The sequence below is a fragment of the Archocentrus centrarchus genome, chromosome 23 (genome assembly GCF_007364275.1).
Source record: "Archocentrus centrarchus isolate MPI-CPG fArcCen1 chromosome 23, fArcCen1, whole genome shotgun sequence".
Taxonomy (NCBI): domain Eukaryota; kingdom Metazoa; phylum Chordata; class Actinopteri; order Cichliformes; family Cichlidae; genus Archocentrus; species Archocentrus centrarchus.
Genome location: NC_044368.1, coordinates 17,841,583 through 17,865,316, shown reverse-complemented (window position 1 = coordinate 17,865,316; position 23,734 = coordinate 17,841,583). Strand labels below are relative to the sequence as shown.

The 23,734-nt window shown below is 40.1% G+C and overlaps 1 protein-coding gene across 4 annotated transcripts in view; it reads left to right on the top strand.

The window, feature by feature from the left end:
* tbc1d22a (TBC1 domain family, member 22a) overlaps window positions 1-23,734 on the top strand; it is a 147,075-nt gene that overhangs the window by 14,758 nt on the left and 108,583 nt on the right. For all 4 annotated transcript variants that reach the window (XM_030720464.1, XM_030720465.1, XM_030720463.1 and 1 more), the window contains exon 6: window positions 19,541-19,611. In XM_030720464.1, coding sequence (XP_030576324.1) covers window positions 19,541-19,611 — 71 coding nt within the window. The remainder of the gene's footprint in view (window positions 1-19,540; window positions 19,612-23,734) is intronic.

Genomic DNA, 23,734 nt, shown 5'->3' with positions numbered 1-23,734 from the left:
CTGATTGTGTTCATCCTGTTCCTCATTGCACAAAGGAGCAGATACTGGTCCCGCTAAAGGAACTTCTATAACCCTGTCCAGCTCTCCTAGAGTAACTGTCTGTCTCCTGGAATCTCCTCCATGCTCTCTCTGTGCTGGGAGACACGGCAAACCTTCTGGCAAATAGCACATGTTGATGTACTATCCTGGAGGGGAGAGACTACCAGTGCAACCTCTGTAGGGTCCAGGTATCGCCTCACCCTGCCAAATGCAAAACTAGTGAAAAAACAGGAGGGAAAAATGTCAGTGACCTCCACCTGTAAAACCATTCCTCTTTGGGGGTTTGTAATTGTTGCCCCTCTAGTGCACCTGTTGTTAATTTTATTAACACCAAAGCAGCTGAAACTGATTAACAACCCCCTCTGCTACTTAACTGACCAGATCAATATCCCAGAAGTTTAACTGGCTTGATGCTAAACTCTGATTAGTCTGCAAACAGTGAGTGACATCATGGTGGCCACAACCATCTTTTATATACAGTCAATGTTTATAGTGTGCACAAACATCCATTATATAGCCTGACGATGATGACAGCTTTTAGAAAACAGGATTTGCATTTTGTTATGTGGTTTTTCTGGCTCTAATTTGCAGCAAGTGTTATGTCCATTTTACTGAGATGAAGATATTATTGCATTCTGTCTTAGTAAACTTATGCTATTGCTAATTATTAATGGCAGTCACACCTTATTTATTACATTAACCTACATTCTCAACACTTATGGCATCAGCAGATGGGGATGGTTGGCTTGCATGTTGAATCTGAGTGTGAAAGTTGGTGTCCCTTGGATGACTTTGCCACTGTTTAACTTTGCACATGTAGACTTCTTTAAGGTACGATCCTAAAATGTAAATGTAGGCTTTCATTATGTTTAAATAGCCTTTGTCAGCATACTTCTTCACCCCTTGAAAACTTTTCTAACAAACTGGTTCACAAGTCATCAGTGTTAGTCAACAGCGGTTGCGGCCGGCTCGGGAAAAGTGTATCTTGCACATCAGCAGAGTGTCTTGAGATGTCAGCCCCCATTAAGGCCTGCCAGGCATCACATGCTGACTGTCTAAATTTAGTTTAGTCCCTGCACCATGATTAGATACCCCAGAACGGGCGAGCCACGCTGCCGGCTGCTGGCAGCATGAAAGATGAACTTCATTCACAGGACATAATTAAGTGAAGGATTGGAGGGGGTGGGGAGGTGGGGGTGCTGAGAGGTGATAGGGGAGGGGAGAAGGATGGGGCAGATAAGATAAGATAAGATGAAACTTTAATGATCCCCGTGGGGAAATTGGGTCATTGCAGCTCCAAAGAATGGGATATAGATGAGAATACAAAAAGAAAAAAAAATTAATTTCCAACATCTGATGGAACTTAAGCCTCTTGTAAGACACAGAGGTAAATAATATCACTGGGTGGTCACAGTTATGAGTCATTTTAAATTTTCTGGGGATTTTACCACTCACTTTTTACAGGTGGATTTAAGCAGTTTTCATTTAAAAGTAAGATGACCGGACAGATACCACTCCTTATCCTGTAAGAGCAGGTCAGTTTTTCTGCTTGCAGCCTGACACACATTAATACTCATACAGATTCACGCATGCATACCAGTGGGCAGCGTCAGCGGGGATGACATCCCTGGTGTGAAAGGGAAATTTGACCGACTGTCCTTGAGCTCAAAGAACGGGGGCTGGGATGATCCATTGGCTGGTTGCTTGCTTGAATGGTGTAATTAATTGCAGAGGCAGCCATGTTTTGGGGCCAAGCCCCCTGACATGTTAGGGCTGCCAACCTCTAGAGTCCAAATGCAGAGATGTGTGTGACTTGGTGCACAACCCAGCATTATTGGTCCCTTGACTTAGTACTTACTACTTAGCTATGTACTACTGATATTCTGCAGAAAACATTATATAGATGGTTTTTATATAGATGTTTTGCCTGTCGGTGGATTATTTCTTTTTCTTGATCAATTTGCTTCAGGATCTCCTTTGCATTCAGAACTTTAACATCCCTGTCAGCTTCTCTCTTAACTCTCTCTCTCTTCATTGAGCCTTGCGACAGGTTGTGACAGCAGTCTGTTTAGCATGTAAGGTCATGTAGAAGGTGATGACCTGTACGCTTGTAAGTGTAGGGTGATTGATGTCAGGTTGATCTCTGCTAATTATTCCTGATGTCCTGAGGCGAGCCGGTCTGTTGAGCGAACCTGAACAGAGCACCCACTGTATGCACAGCAGGAGGAAACTATTTTAGACAGGACTGAGGGGGGAAAAAGGGGGCAAAAAGTCCTGACGACTACAGACTAGCAGTTTTAGACTTTCGCTTCCTGTGTTACATGTGAAACACTGCAGTGTTTCCACTGTTGAAGTTAAAGATTGGAAAAATATGCGGTATTAAGTATTTAGCCAGTTAATAGACTTTGTTTTGTTTTTTTTCTCTCTGTTTTTTGGAACCGTGCTTCAGAGACCAAAACAAATAACAGCTTGGTGAACCCAAATAATTTTTTAGAAAACAGCCACTAAGCTTTTGGCTGTGCTGAGTTTTCTGAAACTAAAATGTGCTTATTGTTTTCATGTGTTTGAGAGAAATGAGATTCAACCAGTGATTATTTTCATGATGAATTAATCAAATGTAAGCTAATACTGAAAAATTGAATTCTTGCACCCTATGGTGCTCAATAGCCCCCAACCAATGATACTTATTATTCATTATATCAGAAAATACTGAAAAATCTCCATGCAGCTTCTTAAAATTTTTTTCTTCAGTACTGACAAAACAAGTGCTATAGATATATAAGTACAGTTACAGATTATTTCTCTGTTGGTGCACTGATCGATTCGCTGTTGTGGATCGAATTATAGAGTCATATATTTGCACTTAGACTAGCAAAAGCTTTAATGGGAGACAGAGAACCCTTTAAGAACTCAGGAACTAAACTTTTATTGCTGTACGGCAGGGAGACTTTTTCCTTTGTCCGTGCACCATATTTGAAAGAGTAACAGGACACCAGGGCTTGGTAAATAAATCAGTTATCAGATAAAATTCTTAAACATTTAAAGACCTCTGACTCATCTTTCTGTGAAATTATTCATCTTCAAATGAACAGATTTATTAACTAGACTAATTTGATGCAAGGAGTGACACCTTGCCTCTCTGATTTTTTTTAATGTGTTTGACAGGTGGCATTGCTGTCACATTTTTATAGAGTATATATAAAACTAGTGCTGGGAGATATGACCAAAGATTTCTATCACAGCACTTCTTAAAGATTCTGTTTCATGGTGGTATTATTATTATTATTATTATTATTATTATTATTATGATTGCTTGACTGGCCTTTATATAGACTTATTGTGACTTATTCTACTGTCCGGAGTGCATAAAATAAGCATTTTAATATCCTCATAAAAGTTAAAAGGCAGCCTGTTGTACTGTTGGGGCAGTTTTTTCATTGCACTGTTTATACACACTCCTACTCATCAACATTAATGTTCCCACAGCAGATCGGCAGAGTGTCGCTTTGAAACGGAATCCATTCTGATTTCCACAGTTTGCAGCTGCTGCTGTGAAAAGCACCTATTAGCCCACAGTAACGCGTTGTCTTCACCTCACCTGCTGTGCTGTGGGTGCGCGTGGAGGAGCTGCCTGAGCCTCGTCTGCAGTGACACTCAGAAAACTGGAGACTCGTCAGAAGCAGTGCAGCCAGTAAAGACGGCAGAAAAAGTGTCTGTGGGCCAGAAGGGCCAAAGGAACTTTTAGTTTGTTACCATGGTTCCACAGTTCGTGGAACTTTTTGCTCATGAAAGTCTAATAGCTGTTGATTGGTGATTAGTAACAGTCCATGAAACATCCAGCTGTTTACGATGAGGGTAAACATCTTGACGAATGCACCACTATATGGAGTTCTGGTGCTGATCATTTCAGCAGCTGTGTGTGTGTGTGTGTGTGTGTGTGTGTGTGTGTGTGTGTGTGTGTGTGTGTGTGTGATGTGTTTAAAAACTGTATTTAGTATTGTACACTCTCTATAAATCACTAACTTTGTGACAGACTATAAGCCACAATTTTACAGACTTTATGCATATCTTTCTCTTTTAATAAATTTTAAGACGGCGAGCTGGCATCTGACATTAAGCAGTTATTACTGGATGGCAGAAATACTGCTGTTGCTATGGCAATGGTCTTTTCTCCTATTTTTTTTGGCAATTTATCCTTTCTCTTCCACCTTTTCATCATTTACTTTTCTTTCAGTCTGTCTCTACTTCTTTTTTCTGCTTTTTCTTTGCACAGTATTTGGTCACTATTTGATTTGACTTCACACACGTACCCCCACACATGCTGGACATCCGTGGGTCAGCAACACTGTAAATAACATACAGAAACACATACGACTCAAACTAACTGCTATCCAACATTAAAAAAAGGTGGGAAAACAACCAAACTCCTGCTCTCTGTGCAGAAACACACTTGCTTCCTTTACCTCACTCCCTGTCGGTGTGTCTCTACCCTCTGTTGGGGGTGCTGCAGCTCTTTGTTACTTTTACTGCATTAGTGTCCAACTGCCGTCAGGCTCATTGCAGCAGTGGTTTGGAGGCCTGCTACTTTCTGCCACAGTTTGCTCGCTCCGCACTTTGTAGTGCTACAATCTGCAATCCCGTTACACAGCAGTCACCGTATGATAGGCTTACCATCAGGACCGTTTGCAAAGTTAATAGATGCTATCAAAGTGTGAATTGGCAATGTAATTCAATTTAACTCGGTCTTAAAGCTTTGCCTAAAAGCACTGACCATGTGTGACAATTTCAGAGGTGTGTGTCACGGATATAATGTAGCTTTAGACCGGCCATTCTGCAAAGAGAGCGGGCTTCTTGTGAATTCGTCATGGTTCTCATTCAGTTAAGACGGCAGCAAAATCTATTCAAAGAAGTAAAACACAGATAATCTATAGTATCCTTTTATTTAAAAATTGGATATTGTGAAAAATACTTCTACATGTTTAAGCCCTGTGTTTTCCTATTTCCCCTTTTTGCTTTAAAAATGTATGCTGTGCCAGTCAGTGAATGAACATTCGCCTGTGCGTGCTGCCTCCTAGCATGTCCCCAGGCGTAACACCTGACTTGATAAGGTTGATCCAACCACCAGCTGTCTCCTGTGTCAGTATCCTCACAGATTGTCTGGCTTAGTTTATTCATATGTTACACCATGTGGTCTTCCAGGTGAGTTTTTCATCCTTCCTTTCTTTCTTTTTAGGAAGCTTGACTGAACAGACTTTAGCCCTTATAGTTCACACCCGTTCTCTCCTAGCTGCTGGAAAATTCCTGCTTTAGGTGCGAGGAGAGACATGCATACATCCACAGCCATTAATCCTTCAATTTAGTATCTAAATCAATTAATTTACTAACTTACAATTTAAAATCATGAAACCTCTCCATTATAGCTCTGCCCACAGCCTAATTTTATAGTAATTTTATTCATGATTAATAACACAGCGTGGTTTAACAAGTTTTCTTTTTCTTCCTTAAGGCTAAATCCTGACGTGCCAGGTTTAATCTGAAAAACTATATACAGTGAATGAAAACCAGCAAGTTATGAGGAGGATAGATGAGCCCTACTATTGCAGAAAACTCCAGTATATTTTTAATTAATTGTTTATTCTGTATTAAAGGAAAAAGTAGATTTCTTGATTCAGAATTGATGTTTATTTTGTCAGACAGCCCCGGTGGTGGATGCTGACATTAAACATGGCCACAATTTCAAATAATGAGGGCAGCAAATGCAATGAATCCCTGTGAGCCAAAAACTCAGGCTTCAAAGTTTCTAATTGCTTGGTTTTCCTCAGTTTTGTCTGCTCTTGGCTCTGTATTGTGTCAGACAGGCCTAATATGGATATCCTTAGAATGGTCATCTTAGGGCCCTTTCACATAGGAAGTGGCATGTGCTGTGCTGACTGATCTGGCTGTTGAGCTCTGCCTGTACTACATCATTTTTTTGTGACCGTTCATGATCTTCACTTGCACTATATGCTACTTGTCATCCTGCATTTCTGTTGGATTTGCGAATGTACTTCACATGGTTGTGAGAGTGCTCCCTGGTCGGCACCCTTGCACCAATACGATGAGAAATCATTATGCTGCTTCATATGTGAACACCCGACTGCTGTTCAGACTTTCTGTTTGGAAGGGGCAGCTGATCAGAAGGATGCTGATATAAAGGGAGTGGAGCTAAAATTGCTTGACAACAGGTCTTCCAGGTCAATGTAACTGTTACCCGTGTTAATGTTTGCAGAAAAGGTGTCACCAGGCCAGTTATTTTTGAAACTGTTTCACCTAGACCAGTTAAATGCAAGGCAAGCCTCGGGGAATTGACTGTACAAGTTCTTGTTATTTCATGCAAAAGAACACACACACACGCTCACACCTGTATGCTCATCTGTGCTCAGTGTCCTCTCCCAGCCATCTGGGCCATCCATCAGGTCTCCTGAGCAGGTATAATCCAGGGAGGGAGTATCTTTTTACAAGAGTCCCATTAGTTTACGAGCCGTCTGCTCCCTGGCGCTATCGCTTTGTCCTTTAGATGAGTTAGACCATTCAGGACTCTCTCACAGCATTCAAGCTTTATAGGAGGGGAGCTTAACTTTTTAATATACTCTGTGATAAAGGTGTCTGTCCTGATTGTATTGTTTTTCTGACCTCAGTGACTAAATATTGTCAGATGACTGTAATAATGCACTCAAGAATGTACTGCATTCACTGACTTTTACCATTGAGGTATTTCCCAAAACAGGGGCTTTGGGTGACATCACAGTACAATGTGCATGCAGACCTTTATCTCTCTACTACACAAATGATAGAAAGATTCAAGAGGCAAACTGTCCCGTACTTAAGATGGAGGTGGTGTTCAAAAGGTTTTTACCAAATTAGTGTTTGTAGCATGACCTTATGTTGAGTCGATGTATGTGGAAAGCTAAGTGCTTGCAGGATTTAGTTTGGACTTGCTGAAGAAGCTTCTTGTTGCAGAGCACAACTCTTTGGCCAGGTGTGTGTGTGTGTGTGTGTGTGTGTGTGTGTGTGTGTGTGTGTGTGTGTGTGTGTGTGTGGTGTTCACGTGCCGAATATGTGTGTTGCTGTTTTGCCCCAGTGGTCGGGCTCCGTCTGAATGATGCCTGAATAGTGCATGGCTCCGGCCCGCCAACCGTCTTCCCTCCTGCTCCCATCAGCTCAGTGCTCATCCAACACTGACTGACAGCGCTTCTTCCCTCTCCCGCTGTCTTCTATTCTTCTTCCTGGCCTTCACAGAACTGTGCACACAGGCAGGCAGACTGACTGACAGGCAGGTAGACAGGCAGACATGGAAGAGGTGCAGGTACACACTCGGACATACACATTTACAATCACACGCGTGTACACTTCCTCATAGGAGCTCCATTTGATCCCCTTCGCTAAGCGGAGCTCCTGAGCTCTATTGTTTCAGTCTTTCAGCCCTTTGTCACGCTTGGATGATTGCATTGGTGACGCTTGACTGTATACTTTGTGTGCATTCAAGATCCCAATAGGTGATAACCCAACAAATAACCTTCTCTTTGCAGAAAATGCAACACAGAATCACCGCTTTGAGATTCTGTTTATATTGAACAAGACAAAACCTGGAAGCTTGGAAACCTGCATGAAGCTGACAGATCCAGGATATCTTGTAGTCTCTAAATGAGCAAGTGGGGGTGGGGGGATAATATATGCTGTTAAATGATTAGGATGCACAACCTATAATATGTGGCAGTGCTGGTGGAAGAAACCCATGACATGCAGCTAGCTTACCTAGCATGGGGCAGTCGTTATCTCTGTTGGCATCTGTGAACAACTTGTAATTTTAGTTAAACACCAGAAAAAAGAATGAAAACCACCCTGTGGCATCATTTAGCAGTTTCACTTAACACATTAATTTAGTTAACTTGTCAAGGAAGCAAAACAAAACAGTACAAAGCTTACAAGAAAACTGTGGTCAGACTGCCCAACCCTTGACGACACACTTAATTAGGTTCTCAAACCATGGACAGAGCATCTTCTGACATGTGCTGTTTCTTTCATTAGGCTTTCTGAGAAAAATGAAATGTGTTCCCCTGGATTCATTTTCATATTCAGCATCTTGGGTTGCTGCAGCAATTTTCATTAGAAGCTGAAACCCTTTTTAAATCGAGTTAAATTAGGATTAATTAGCATACAGAAACCCGGAGGTTCAGTGAGCATTACTAGTGTGCTCACTACTGCCACTTCCAAAAATCTCATCAATTATTGAAATTGAGAATCGGTCTCACCTTGTTTGTTAATGTGTGTTGCTCATCTCCTAATTGTATATGGTCTAACAAGCTAAGAGTGAAGCTCTTATCTGTTGAGCAAGGATCAACAAGTAATGCAAATTAAAAGACAAACTAGAATGGCACACTTGCAGAGCACGCTCTTTGTCGATGCACTGTCCTGTCAGACCGCTTTTAAGAAAGTGATCTGGATCGGCAGCATAATCTAATAGGTTCTTTCTATGCCTATGTGCTGCCTATCCACACAGTGTCATTAAATCAGTAGTGTTTTGCACAGTCCTGCTGACAGACAAAGAGACATGCAGCACCTCTGATGAGGCTCTTCGTCGGCCTTTTGCCTTAGTGGAGAAAATATATCATTTGTTAAAGCCCTTTGCAGCAACACGTAGAAGTGGTTTTTGATCTCATGTTCCAATTTACAGGCTGACATGGTTTTTCTGTGGTTGCTAAAATGGCTGGAAGTCAGTGTTTAAAAATAAATTGCACTGATGTTTCAATCATATGATTAGGCTTCGTTTAGGTTTAAAAAAAGCTCATGGTTTTAGTTGAAATAAACCCTAAACATTACGGTTGGGTGACACATTAAAATGACTGGCTGCAGTCAGAAATGGAGAGTAGCTTTCTTGAGCCAGACTATCTCAGTCTTTTCCATATCTGGACTAAATATATCCTTTTGTAACCAGTATGTGACACGAATAAAAAATAGTAAATGTAACCCATAAGTGGTAACCAGATTCAGACCTTTTCAGTGCTACAAGAGCCCAAAGGATGGATCAACGTTATGAAACACACAGCCACAACACTGCTAGAAATACTAAACAGTTGTATAAAATTGGGTTCCAAGTTAACAACCATATGAGATTCTAATTATATATTGTTAGAACCAATAAATGACCAACACAGATTTGTTTGCATAATAACAAATGAAAGTAAGAAATAAAGGTTTTTAATGTCACTGTTCTCCAGGTTCAAACCAACTTGTTGAGTCGAGAGCAGGTGGATAGGTGTGAAACCTGACTGTGAACTGTGCGTCAGAGTGCAGTCAGTTCTCGCATACTTCATGCATGCAGGATATACGGTTCACATCCGTGTGCACAAAGGGTCTCATCCATTAAATGGAAAGTTGTCAGTCCTCTGTCTTTACAAGGTCTGCAGAAACTTCAGGAAACTCAAAAAAAAAAAACCCATTGTAGATCTGTGAATAAAACAGTTTTTTTTTTTTTTTTTTTTAATAGCAGTTTTGCTGTTTGACTGTTGCATGAAACACTTTTAAATCAATGTTTCACCCGCCTCACTTATAGCTGATGCAACCTTATCAGTGTGATCAAACAGGAAGCAGCTAAAGGTGGGGCATCTATCCAGTCTTATTTGAACAGTGTTCATCGAGGTCACAAAATAAACAAGATATAATCTAATTATTTATTTTATCATCTTGGACTGTCAATTAATTCCTCATTTTATTGAAGTTAAATATCAGCGTAATTCTTTAAGTTCTCAAAGTTTGACTTTTGTCCGTTTATCTACTGTAAGCTGCATTTCTGTTAGAATCACTGTGGCCACGGGCTTCATCACTTGATCTCAAACATATGTTTACATGAAAATACTGATGCTGTCCATCTTTATAGGAGGGCAGTAATTTAAGGCTGTGTTTTAATGCAGGCTTCTTAATTATTTAGATAGAAGTTGAGTTAAGTTGTCTTAACAGTGGTGCAAAACCTGGACATTATTTAGAAAGCCACTGTCTTTAAGAATGTGTGAACTTGCTAAATGTTAAGGAAGTGATCCTGTGACCCACATATATGTGCCAGAGAGAATCTGGGCCAGAGAGGTGACAAAGACACATTCTCTCCTGCTTTAATAAGCACAGTCGAGGTGGCCTTTATCGAGGCAGCCAGCCCTGTCTTCTCCATGAAGCTGCTGTCTGCAACGGTACGTGAGTGAATGCACTGGAAAACTCCACATTACGCTCATTTGATGTGACCTTTATGTCCTCTTGATACTACTCTCAGAGTGTGGTTTTATAACACTTTGGGTTCTCTTGGCTGGTTAAATAAGTTTTAATGAAATATAAACATGATAAAACATATTGTGCCCTTTGAGTGTTTCAAGAGTCATTGAACATTTGTTCCCTCTGAGCATCCCACATCAGAGGAGCTGTTGTGGGTGTTCAACATAAGGTACACGGTGTTCTAATCACCCCCTGTGGTCCCCAGCTTAACTCTAGCCAAGACAAAGTGAACCCCTGTAAGTTCATGCATAATGGAATAGAGTAGCCACAGAGAAGAGACTCGCAGCACTTGTCCTTGAGTTCCTGATGTTACAGGTATGTTTTTTTTTTTTTTTTTTATTTAATGCCAATAAGAAATATGGCTTCTCCCAAGGTTGGGTCTGTCTCTCCAGACTAATCCCCTGATGTCTGTGTCCAGCATGATAAACCCCCACAATACCGATCATGATAATTCCAAAGAACATATAATAATGTGATACTCTATTGGTCCTTATAGGGTTCCGTCTTTCATTTCTCTATATGTGCTTTGAAATAACTGCCTGTGGGGCGGACTGACTTTAAATAGAGGGTTTGGTTTAATTTGTTCAATCTATTGAGACCTCTTTAAAAGAAATGTTCTTATAGTTTTTTTTCTTTTCTGCATATTATGATGTATAGAGAGGAGTGACAAATTTGTCAGCTAAAAGTGGCTTGTTTGCATTGCTAACTTTGTTCAGTGAAAGTGATGCCGACAGCTAGTCCCCCGTCACCTCCGGGACAGTTGCAGAAACTTCTTCGCCCTTCATTTTGACAAGTGCCCGCTGAGCAAAAACAACAGATTAATTTACGAAATGTCACGAAATGCCTTTAATTTATTCCAGTGGAGTTGGGGATCGGCTGTCTCATTCATAATGCACAAGACATGCCCTAGAGAGTTATATGTTTTTTGAGAGATGAGCTAGCCTCACACTAATGAAACGACATCTGCAATTTAGCCTGTATGTCAGCTCTGCTCATGTTGCCCTCTCTGTCTCTGCCCACTGTGGGAAATGGAGTTTTAGTCCTTAGAAATGACTTCTCGGGAATTGCAGTATGGCTGTATAGTAGTCATTTAGGAAATAGCAAAAATCAGGATGTAAAGACCACATACTACTTATGGGAGAATATTTGCATTAGAATACTGCATCACCTTGGAGTACATTTTACAGATGGATTATAAATTATATATTTCCTTATGCTGTTCTCAGCTCAAAGAAGCCTTTTTAACCCAGGACTAATCAGAATGTGTGAAACTGGAATATTCCTCCTAAAAGAACTGACTGTTGTATTTTTATGCACCGAACCAGTGTGGTGCATAAGTCCTCTTGACAGTCAAGCTGTGGGTCTAGAAACCATCAGAGCTCACATTGGGGTAACTAATTTGGATTCTGCAGCCGTCCGGCTCTCTGCTGGGGAATGTTTGGAAGACAGTGAATTGCAGGAGTAGAGGTCATTTTCTCTATAGGATGTAGGGCACATTTCCTTGTTCTGCTAGCTGCATGGTGTAAGTAAATATTTGCACCTTGCCCTTCCAACACACCTCTGCATATCTACACACATGCATAAGCAATGCATGCAGTCCTTCTCCCACAAGCTATTCCTGCAAACAGTTTGACCAGAAAGGACCGGGCTTTCTGAAAATCAGGATGTAAAGATCATTAGCCAGTTATGCCCCATGCCCCTTCACCCCCTCCTCTATGCAGCCTATGGAGAGATTAATGCCAGGTAGGTGAGATATAACATAGTTTAATTAAGCCAGAGTCACCAAGATTCATGGACCCATTTCTTTGTCTGACAGTGCAAATGAAGGTTCAAAGGGTGCAAGGTAAGAGGAGACGACACCTTTTGACTAGCTGTTAGGAGCATAATGAACGAGGAGGTACACATAGGATAACAATTTCACCTTAAGGACCATTGCAGATGATTTCTACACAGCCTTGGTGCAGGTATTCTACTCTACATGTCTGAAAGTCATGGCAGCTGTCGGTGGTAAAATTCAAAGATGTGAAAATTTATCTCATAATTGGGAGCTGTTAAAATAATTCAAGAATAATATGCTCCAGTCCCTTTGACGTGCAGTCGTGGCAATCGATAAACGGAGCGCTTCTTGAGCCTGCAAAACAGGATGCATCCTAAGGAGACACACAGGAGTGGGGCGATTCTAGCGCAGAAAGAGGGCCGCTGTGCAAATCGATCTCAGCTCCTGTGGCATCAGTATAGTATTATGCCATGCAGGTAACATGAAGCATCACATTATAATGAGTTATTCCCCAAACAGAATGCAAACTGTGAAAAAGAAAATAGTTTAGAATTGCACAGAAGATTGTTCCCAGCACAATGTCAGGCCCGAGATGAATGCTAAAAATGGATGGTTTTACTAAATATTTTTTTTTTTCATTTCCATCTGTTCTTTTTCCTTGTGAAAACCATCATTTGTGGGGTGGTATCCCCCAATTTTTTTTATAATGCTGCCTTTTAAGATTCTAGCAGTTGCATTTATTTATTTTTGGTCAGGACTGGGCCTGTTTCTGTCAGGATTACATAAACTACAAATATCATAAAGCACGCGAAACACAAATGCATTAAAACCACACAAAAAAAAAAAAACAATAAATGAAATGCAATACACCTATCAGTATTAAACATTTGGCAGAGAGGTGACTGCTGTTCTCTTTTTAGGCTAGCTCTGAAACCATTGCTGCATCTGAAATTATTAATGTACTGTTTAGTTCACTGAAATAGTATCTAAGATTTTTAGTATGTTCAAAACTTAGTATGAACCAAATAGTAAGCGAAGTGCATACAATGCAAGCACAGGACACTGCATTGTCATTAATAACCTACAATGCAGTGCAGTAGGCACATTACAGCCAATGCAGCTGCAAGCAAACATCAACAGCACTTCATTTTAAGTGTTTGAATCTAGAAGTTTTCTCTTTGTCAGACAGCTTCTTCAGCTGATTAAAAATTTGTTTGTATTTGTTAGTATTGAGTACTAATTTATGCCAGACAGATTGAGTCTCAATGAAAATGCATATCAAACAAGCAACGTGGCTCTTGGGGAGTGATGCATTACCAGGGTTATAATAGTTTTGGATTTTACATTATAGTTTAGTTTTAGTTAGTTTTTACTTCTTTTTCTCTAATTCAGTTAGTTTTAATTAGTTTTCAGAGTGGTTTTGCTCGTTTTTATTAGTTTTTATTTTTGGTTTCATGCTTAGTTTTAGTTAGTTTCAGTTAGTTTCAGTATTAGTTTTAGTATTTTCATACCTAATCAGGTGCAAGACTCAAGGCGCAAAAGTGACTATTGTGTAATGAAAACTTGACAAAAGATACCGTTTAAAGAAATATATTCAACACCCAACAGTTCACAAGACATGCTAAATGTGTGTAATATTAAGGACACACATGAACATCAACAGGGAGAAACAAAGAAAAACATGAATTCCCAAACTCAATAAATTCTACAATAAACTCCACAATAAACTTCAGCATCAGTGCAGTAGATTAACAACAGCTACATGTGGTGTTTGACAAAAACAAACTCTTTGAAGGAGTCAAAGCTCAAATCCAGCTGCATCCTGATGTTCTCACCACCTGAAGCTGCTTCTGTTTTGGAGCTAGCTTGGTTAGATGCTGCTAATTAAACTTGCAGGGTCTTTGTACACAACCTACGGAAGTGTCCGACCTCATGTCCACATTTATGCTTGTGTAGCTGGTGTGTGTGTTAATTACCTTGTGGTCGTGTGCAGGGGTTTTATATGCGGTGCAGGCTGGGACTTCTTTTTTGGTCTTCGCTCTTTGTGCTCAGTTTTTTGGCTGCAAACATATTTGTCTCTGTTTTTTTCACTTTCTTCATTCCTTCACGTCCATCCTGATAGTTTCAACAGTCTCCTACCAGGAATTTGCTGACAGTTGTGAGTCCTTATATTGATGCTTTGATTATTATTCCTGATTGTTATATTCTCACTGATAAAGTAGCCGGAAACGCACAAGGACGCAACAGTTTGAGGTGGACTTTGATGTTGCTGGTTTTTCCTGACTGAGAAATGTTCCGCACATTTTTCATCATCCACAACAAGACTTTCGATTCTATCTGTGCTTTTGTACTCAAAGAACCTCCATACGGGACTCTGCCGCTTTCTCGGCAGACCGCAGCCATTACAGCGCGGTGAGCGCACGCACATGCGCACTCACACAGTTGTCCTGTGGCGCTCCCAGCTTAAACTCGGAGAGCGGAAACAATGATTTCATATCAATCCACAAGGCTTAAAAAAGAAAAAAAACAAACAAGTAAATGAAAGTCAGTTTATCGATAATTTCAGTTAGTTTTATTTAGTTTTTTAAACTCACAATTCAGTTTTAATTAGTTATCGTTTTTTCCTTTTAATTATAGTTTTTATTTATTTCAGTTAACGACAATGTTTTTTCAATTTCAGTTTTCGTTATTTCGTTCGTTTTCGTTAACTATAATAACCCTGTGCACTACTATATGCAGTTTAAATAGTGAACATGGCCAGTGTGATGTCACCCACCCTTTTGACTTTCAGGACAATAATTTACCAAATGAACCTTGTGTTTTATTCAGTGTGACGTGAAATTAGCGGTTAAGCTCATGAAATCGTAAGTTAAAGCTTTTACTGTGATCATAGAGCAACAGAGCTGAGTTTACAACCGGAAGTTTTTTAACCAGCGGTGGTTCTGCCTCAGAAAGATTTCAGGTTTAAGGCACTTCTGCGTTGGCTTTATTTTTCAAAGGAAGCCATGCCCATCTTTTATACTGCCTGTGTGTTATAAGCTAAGCAATGCACCTGGAAAAAGTACATACTACTGATAATCATGTAAAATTATGTAGTATAATGGTACTCATAGAGCCTCTGTTCCAAACACCCTTCCAAGTGCTGTCTTCAGCTTGCTGTAATCTTGTGGAGCAGAAAGCAAAGGAATCTGTACTTTATATGGTCTGTGTCATGTCTGAGGGACTTTTTTCATCTCTCTTTTTAACTGCGACCTGGTGCTGCACACGTTGCCTTGGGGTAATCGACACCTTCCCACATCATGGCGCTCTGACTGTCTCTGAACCAACAGACCCATGCTGTGCACTAGATCACTGTATTGAATTTCTATATAATTAAAGTCACTGGGGGTAAGGTAAGGGAGAAATTTTAAGTGGAAGATGCACAGGAGCTAAAGTGAATAAATAGCTGCTCCCATCAGCTGAACAAGCTCTAATGCGTTTCACTCAATTTAGCCAATGGACTTAGCCCATTGCTGTTTAGCTGATTGCTATTTCCTATTCTGCTATCTGTCACTGGCTCTCCTTTGCATTTGCCTTGAAGAACAGGCAAGGCAGAGTCATTTGGCAGTGCTAATCAATACTGTTCACTCTGTGCAAAGAACTTATCAATTTCCAGCCATTCCATGAATAAGAGTGGAGGAGGAATTTGGCTTATTTATTAGGTACATTTGTTTTTTTTTTTCCCCTCAGAAAAAGTATGTTAAGGTGGTGGCATTTCTTTTGCTCAAAAATCAATCCCCCCTCTTTCTTTCACTCTTGGAATGCAGGTGAAACAGTGGCAGTGCAATTACAAGTGAAGAGATTTCCATTGCTTTTTAAATTTTTCCCTCAGTTTGGTGAATGCTAATGGGAAGTTGTAGACTTGCACGGCACGGGCGGAGCGAGTCCTATTTGTGAATAATGGATGAGTTAATGTTAGTGAGAATTCATCCAGGAACCTAGTGCTCTGAAGAAATCCTGCCACAAAATATAACTTTGGTTTCCTGAACTGTGTGATTCTGATTGGCAGGGTCATTCAGTGATGTCGCTTACCTCTTGTGGAGTGCTTCTGTAAAGGTGTAAGGGCCAGATTTAACAGCAAGTTCATTTCAATGATGAGCAATGCAATATACCACAGCAGAAGTTTGTAGAAGTTCCAACTGTGTAGCGGCAGGCATATTTACTTAAAATAGCAACAATACTGCACGTGTCTTTCAGAAAACAGCGTGACAGAACAGACCACAGCACTGCATTGTTATCTACCCTAAATGCGATGCACACGGTTGGAGAGCCTTTTTTTTTTATAAATACGAACTCAGCAATGAGAGGGAAATATACTTTCTGTGATCTTGCAAAACACAAGGAAATTGTAATGTCATGAAGTTGTAGATTTCATTTTGGTCTTTTTGGATTGATGTATCGCAGCCTTACAATATCTAGAAAATAATCAATCAGTAAATGAATAAAGGGATGGAAGTAGTCTTCTTATAGCGAGCATTACGTGAATTCTTGAAGCTGGAAGTCCATGTCACCTTGAATTTCTTCCTTTACTTAAGAATAACATGCCTTACCAGGTTTTTGGGGCAGTTATTTAAAAGTCACATCTAAATGAACTGGGATGAAGCCATAATCCCATTTTCAGTAGTTATTGGGACATAAAAACTGCATAAGTCAAAAAAAAAAGCCTAAAAAGTTTCATGACTTTGCCCTTAAAATAAGATGTAAAAACCTTTTTTTTTTTTTTTTTTTTTTTTTTTTTTAATCAATAGTTATACTTTGTACATGTGCAAAGTTACATGCCAAGTACCAGTACTTGAATAGTTATCTTATTAATTCACATTATGAGTACCGTTGGCCAAGAAAAAGAGTAGATAAGAGTAGATAAGCCTGCCACTACCCGCTACCGCATAGCTGATATTGCTGTGACCCTCTGCTGTGCATGTGTGAGTACAGCATCATGATTAGTTAACGTTTGCTGGTTTCGCTGCCGTTTAGCTCTTTGGGCAAGGAACTCGCTTCCAGATTTTTTTTTTTTTTTAATGTTATATATGTTATAATGTCTTTGATAACACCTTCCTCTGGCCTTTTAGTGCTTTTAGTGCTTTAGCATCAAATCTGGCTTGGCTTACTAAAACTTAAGTGAGGATGCTTTCAAAGATAATTTCATAGCTGGTCTTAGTTTACAGTCTGGTAAACAATAAAATCACATTAGTATTCAGCATGAACACCCTTTGCCTCCTACACTTCTACACAGTTTTTAAAGGGCTTGGAGAACTCATGGAGAATTTTGTGTCTTTACTCTGTCTCAGTTGTTTCTGTTTTTTGGGGGTATTTCTGGTCCAATAACGTTGAGATCGGGACTCTTGTCAGGCCCTCACCATTTGTTGCAGGAATTCTTCCTGCTGCTGAAGACGGTTGGTTGTGACTCTGTGTTCGGGCTTGTTTTTATGCTGTGAACGAATCCGAGACCATTCAGACATCTTCTTTATGGCGCTGTGTGGTGTTTTAGAATCCAATATAATGCAAACTGCCTAAAAGCTTTTCACAGTACTACATTGTCCTGCATTGTTGTGAAGAAAATGTGTCATGGTTAAAAAAGAATTCTGCTGAAATGTTATATGAACCTCTTTGAATTGGCTATCACGTCAGAGGACAAAAGGATGCTCAGTATGGGTCAGAATTCACTGACAAATGATGTGGGTGGAGACCTTATGCCACGAGTAAGGTTCAGTTTGTACCTCGAACAAAAATGTTACAGAACAACAATGGCATTAGTTCTATTTATGAGCATGACCTCTCTTTGGTCTAGGGAAATTTGAACTGACACTTTTTCCTTTTTTTTTTTTTATTTTTTTTAAGCTTGACCAAAAGACACTGGTTTCTAAATACCACATGACAAAGTACTTTCTCTTGAGTCATAGTTGATTCCCACAGTCACACATCCTCTCACTCTGTCAGTGTGGTTGTGCTGGAGAGAAGAGTATGGCCAGGCTAACACTTAGCATTAAGCCCTATTTTCTGGGTCTTCATGAATCCAGAGGGTGCTACTCTCTACCAATTTACAAGTTTAATCTGCCCCTTTTTATTAGGTTTATTTTACATTATAGCCTGCAGGCTCTCCCACCTGGCCTGGAAAAATTTACTTAATAAACCACTGCTTACTCCTCTTATATTTTCAGAAGAGGCAGATGGGAAAGTAAGTTTGGACAGCAAGGATATTGTCAGTTAGCTTGTTACTGACTGACTGATTGAGCCACAGTTTGGTTAAATATGTAAAGACTCAGGTTTACCCAAAATCAAAATCAGAAGCTTTCAAAACAACAGAGGATAGAAATCTGCTTAGGACGGATGCTAATAGTACAAATGATTCTGAGTGGGAACCAGTGCTGGGTGTAACATGTTAAAAGTAAGGACTCAGTACTTTTTTATTGTAGTGAGTAATGTAAGGCATTTAATTTGCAACACCAGTCATCACTTATTTAGTCTTTTTTTCTCAAATAAGCAATCTGTCAGTGTGATATTACCACAGTTTCCTCCTTGAGGTATTACGCAATGTTTCTGTCTCCCTCTGACTTCTTGGCATGCAGCTGTATACTAGTGGAATATGGACCCTATCCAGGGCCAAAGCTGTGTCTGTATGCATATTAATGCCAGCTAGCAAGAAGGCAGAGAGGGTGGCCTTTACATTGTGAAAGTGTTTGTATTTTTTTAGTATGAGCGATAGAAAGTGTGTGGCTAAGGAGCTCTATATCACATTATGAACATGCACCCGCAAGCTAAGAACACTGGTGGTGAGGCCCATTGATGAAGAGATTGATCCCTGCTTTAGAGCTGCTAAACACCTTTTAGTGTGGCTAAAACTGTCTCTCAGAGGGAAATGAGTGAGCTTGTTGCTGGTTATGTGATGGAGGACATGCTACCAATATCAGCTCGCTATGTACAGTAATTAAATGAAGTCATTCTAAGCTAAATGCAAAGGGGAGTTTAATTTTGGTAATGCAAAAATGCCAGCTATACTAATACTAACTACTATAATAATAAAAAATACAAGTTACTCTTCTCATTGGGTAACATTGTAATGTAACAGATAACCTATTAACAGCAGACATCTTATAATGTAACAAGTTGCTTTATGTTGCCCAGCAGCAACCTCTTGACAGGTTGGATCGATTCACAAGAACAGATTAACTTTACTGCTAACTGCTCGTTGTATGACGTTAATTAATGAATAAAATCTGTCAATGGCTTCAATTTTGAAAGCACCCTTAATGTATTTTTAATGCCTAAAACATAGACATTAAGTAGTCTACTGTATATGCCAGCATGGATATAATTTCAGAGACTGTTGTGTAGAAAGTCCCTGTGGTGAATCTGAATGGACCCTGTTGTGTTTTTGTTGTTTCACAGAGGAGCTCCGGAAACTCAGCTGGTCCGGAATCCCCCGACAGGTCCGACCGATAGCGTGGAAACTTCTCTCAGTAAGTTTTTTTTTTTTTTCACAAACATACCTGTGTTGTACATTTAATATATATATACATTTAGATGTAATAATGCTTTAAAACACTAATTTCTGTAACACATAAAAACACGCATACGCAAATACTACAAACGCACTCAGACATATGTAACCTCATAACAAAGCAGAGAACAACACTGATTGATCAAATACACACACGCACACACACGCAGTCTTAAAAATAAAAATATCAACACATTACAGATGATCACACACACGCAGATGCTCAAAGTTCCTGTCATGTTCTTTCTCTCTAACCCCTCCCTTTTTTGATTTATGAAGACTGGTTGCAGTCCTGCCTTTTTTTTTTTTTTTCTTCCAAACTTCAATAGGGAAAATTAATTGCAAGGCACCAATAATTTATTCATGAGACGCACGGTGTGTTTACTCATTAAGCCATTGTTGTGGTGAACAGCTTCTAGTCTGCAGAGAGAAGACTGGCTTTTTGAACACCATGACTTTCCCATTAATTACCGCACAATAGTTAATGTGCCGCAGAAAAGATGTCATTAAAGGTGTGTGTGTGTGCGCGTGCCTGTGTGTGCTTTTTTGGTGGTGGGAGGTTACCAACTGGGTACTTTAACCATTAATGGGTGCTTTGTTTGGTACTCAGCTGAAGTAAAGGCTCATAACACTGTATGAAGGCGCAGAGCACTTGCTGTAATGTGGGCAGACAGAAAACAGGAGTCTCAGTTCATTTTGTGTATTTGTTTGATGTTTGTCATAAATAATGTACTTCAATTGTTTTAGTTTTTTTTGTTTTTTGGTCTGCATTTACAGTATATACATGCATACATACTTATATTCTCTATGTACAGGTAAAGTGAAGACTGCAGCAAACTTTGTGCTTACAAAGCACAACTGCCCTGTGGTCTCTTTAAACAGTAGTTGCACCACATTTGCTTCCCCAGGATTCAAAACTAAAAATGTTAAAGAATTAGCTGAATTAAATTGTGTGTGTGTGTGGGGGGGGGGGGGGGGGGGGGGGATGCTATAGAAATGATCCCTCCTCCACAGGTTCTTCTGCCCCTGTTACACAGCACTAATTGCCTTATGGTTTGACAGCTGTAACAGAAGAGTCTAATTACATTTTTTTCACATTGGCACCGAATTGCTACATCAGGTTCTTCCTGTTAAAATATATATGACTGTACTTGGATAACTATGACACTGAAGAAAATCGGGTTCTCAGTTATACACAGTCAGTACCTGCTCTCTGTAATATTTCATAGATATAAAATGTGATTATTGGTAAAGCAGAATAACCATACATTAATGGACTTTGCATTGATTTTTGTATCTTCGTTGTTTAGTGTTTTGGAGCTAGAAGACAGGATGATGTGTTAACGTCATCAGTAATATAAACCATACACATTTCTTCACATGCTGTCTTCTTCCGGCTGCTCTCTTATTCGCACATGAATACATTTATTTTGCTTTGGCACAGATTTTTATGCTAGATGCCCTTAATGACACAGTCCTCCCAGAGATTTGTGTCTCCTCCAGGAATGCATTAACCACTAGACCATAGAGCTGCTCACACATACATACTGCTAATTAGTGTTATGTTATTTGTTAGGTAATAATATCAAAATGCTCCAAAAGGCACCAGCACCACAGACATGATAGCATGGTCCAGAGCACAGGCTCAACATGAACAGAAGTGAGGCCTAGCATACTGCTGCTGGTTACAGCCTCCAGTGTCGCAACACCTGTCAGTCAAAGTGGCCACACCCCTAACTTTAGCTGCTCCCTTCAGGTGTTGCCACAGATCATCTTCCTCCATCTCACCCTTTCGCTACCATCCTTCCCTGTCACACCAACCCTCTGCATGTCCTCCTTCACTGTATCCATGAATCTTCACTTTGGTCTTCCTATTTTTCTCCCACCTGACAGCTCTATCTTCAACATCCTTTGTCCAGTGATATCTACTATCCCCCTCTGTACATATCCAAACCATCTCAACTTTGCCTCTCTAAACCTGAGCTGTCCCTATGATGAACTCAGTTCTGGTCACTCCCAATGAAAATCTTCAGTCTTCAGCTCTGCCTCCTGTCTTTCTGTCAGTGCCACTGTCTGCAAACCATACATCATGGTAGGTCTCACTACCATCATGTAAACCTTCCCTTTTACTTTTGCTGCTATCCCTCTGTCACAAATCACCTTTTACACTTGTCTCCTATATTTTAACAGGCTGTAAACACAAGAGTTTCATGTCTGATGGAGTGCATTTTAACATGGGAGTCTATGGTGATCAACTGCCAGCCTCAAGTGGCCACTGGAGGAACTGCAGTTATTGCTGTTGCTTCATTTACAAATTAACAATTACCTAACATTGGGGGGAAATAAAATCACATCCTTTAATTTTCACATGTGCCAAAGTCCTAATTGATTGAGTTTTTCCATTTGTGGCTCAAAACAAAAAATCCAAACTGTTCACAGATATGAATGGATCGCTGCGTCACCTCTCAAGATCTTCAGTTGATAATCTGATCTTAGAGCCTCTTGCGGGGTGAATTGTCCCAGGGTTAATGCCGAGGTTTAGATGAAAAAAAATGTGCAAACTGTCAAAAGCACTAATATCATCTGAAGTGTCATAACACTTGACTGCTTCTTCAGTCCTGCCTGTGGTATGATCCAATGGAGAAATAGATAAGAAGGATCAGCCTCGAAAAAATCTATTCTGTCTGGCATACACACACACACACACACACACACACACACACACACACACACACACACACACACACACACACACAGACTTACAGACTCACAGCCCACGCTGTATTCTATAAACTTGGCTGAAGCACCTAATAAAACTTCACTCCAGTGGTGTCCCTTGTGCCCTTCTCCTGCTCACCAGCGTGCACTAACTTATTTGCTTTTTTTTTTTTTCCCCTTCCCCTCCAGCAGGCATGCTTGAGCCACACTCTTCTTTACTTGACAAAAGCGAGAAACAAGTTTTCCCACTGCAGTCAGAGCTCGCTAATGCTCCCCCAACGTGCTGCATTTACCACCGCATCACAGAAATTGTCCATAACTGTCCTCACTGTTATTAGTCGCAGTGGAAATGAAAAATCAGGCAAACAAAATCTTGAAACCAGGCTACAAAAGAGAGAGGTAATTTCTAGCCTCGCTGGATAGCTCCCTCTACCTCCTTTTGCTATTTGCAAGAGGCTCCACAGGTTGCCCATGGCGTCCAGTTAAACCTCCTATTATTTCAGAAATAATATCGTCCTATTTCATTTGTTTAAAGAGCATTTGGTGTCCGAGCCTGAAGGAGAAATGAAGAAATTAAATGGCTTTTCTGCTTTGTGAAAGAATGTCAGCCCATGGCAATATGTACATTTGTTAATGGAGTGTGGCTGTTAAATGTGAAGTGGCGGGAGAGGAGAAAACTAACTGGCTGTGGAAATATTGATAAGGCTAAAGGGTTATATGAGATATATCATGGAGCAGCGGGAGAGGGGACAGATTTAGAGATTATGCTAAACTGTTACTTTACAACACTACACGTAATTATATTGTCTAAAAGAAGAAGAGAACAATGGCTTTTGTTCATTTGAGGCAAACTTATGCTCAGCCGTAGGGACATTGCAGCTCGCTGGAACATTTTGTTCCATTCTGCCTCAGCTCATTCAAAGGTGATATCCACTCTTAATATTGACTAGTGAGATCTGAGCAAATTGCTTTTAGCTAATAGATCCATGACTAAGAAATGAAAAATGTTGATTTTGGATATGGGTGTCTTATTTTTGGGTTAAATATGCATTTTGCATATTAGCCTAAACATTAAAACTACTAAGGGGTGATAAGAATAACACTGATCATCTTGCTGCAATGCAATGTTCAGCAGGGAAACCTCTGTGTCTTGGCATGTGTGTGGATGTTACTTTGGCACATCTGTCCCACCTAAGCATTGTTGCAGACTGAGCGTGTTCCCAGTGGCATTGTGGACTTAATCCCTGCAAAAACTGCTTGAGTATGGCTCGAGGACCCAGCCTCTAAATTTCACAGATCCCAATCTGATGAATCAATCACAGGATTTACTGGAAAAATATAGATCCATGGGGCTTGCGCCTACG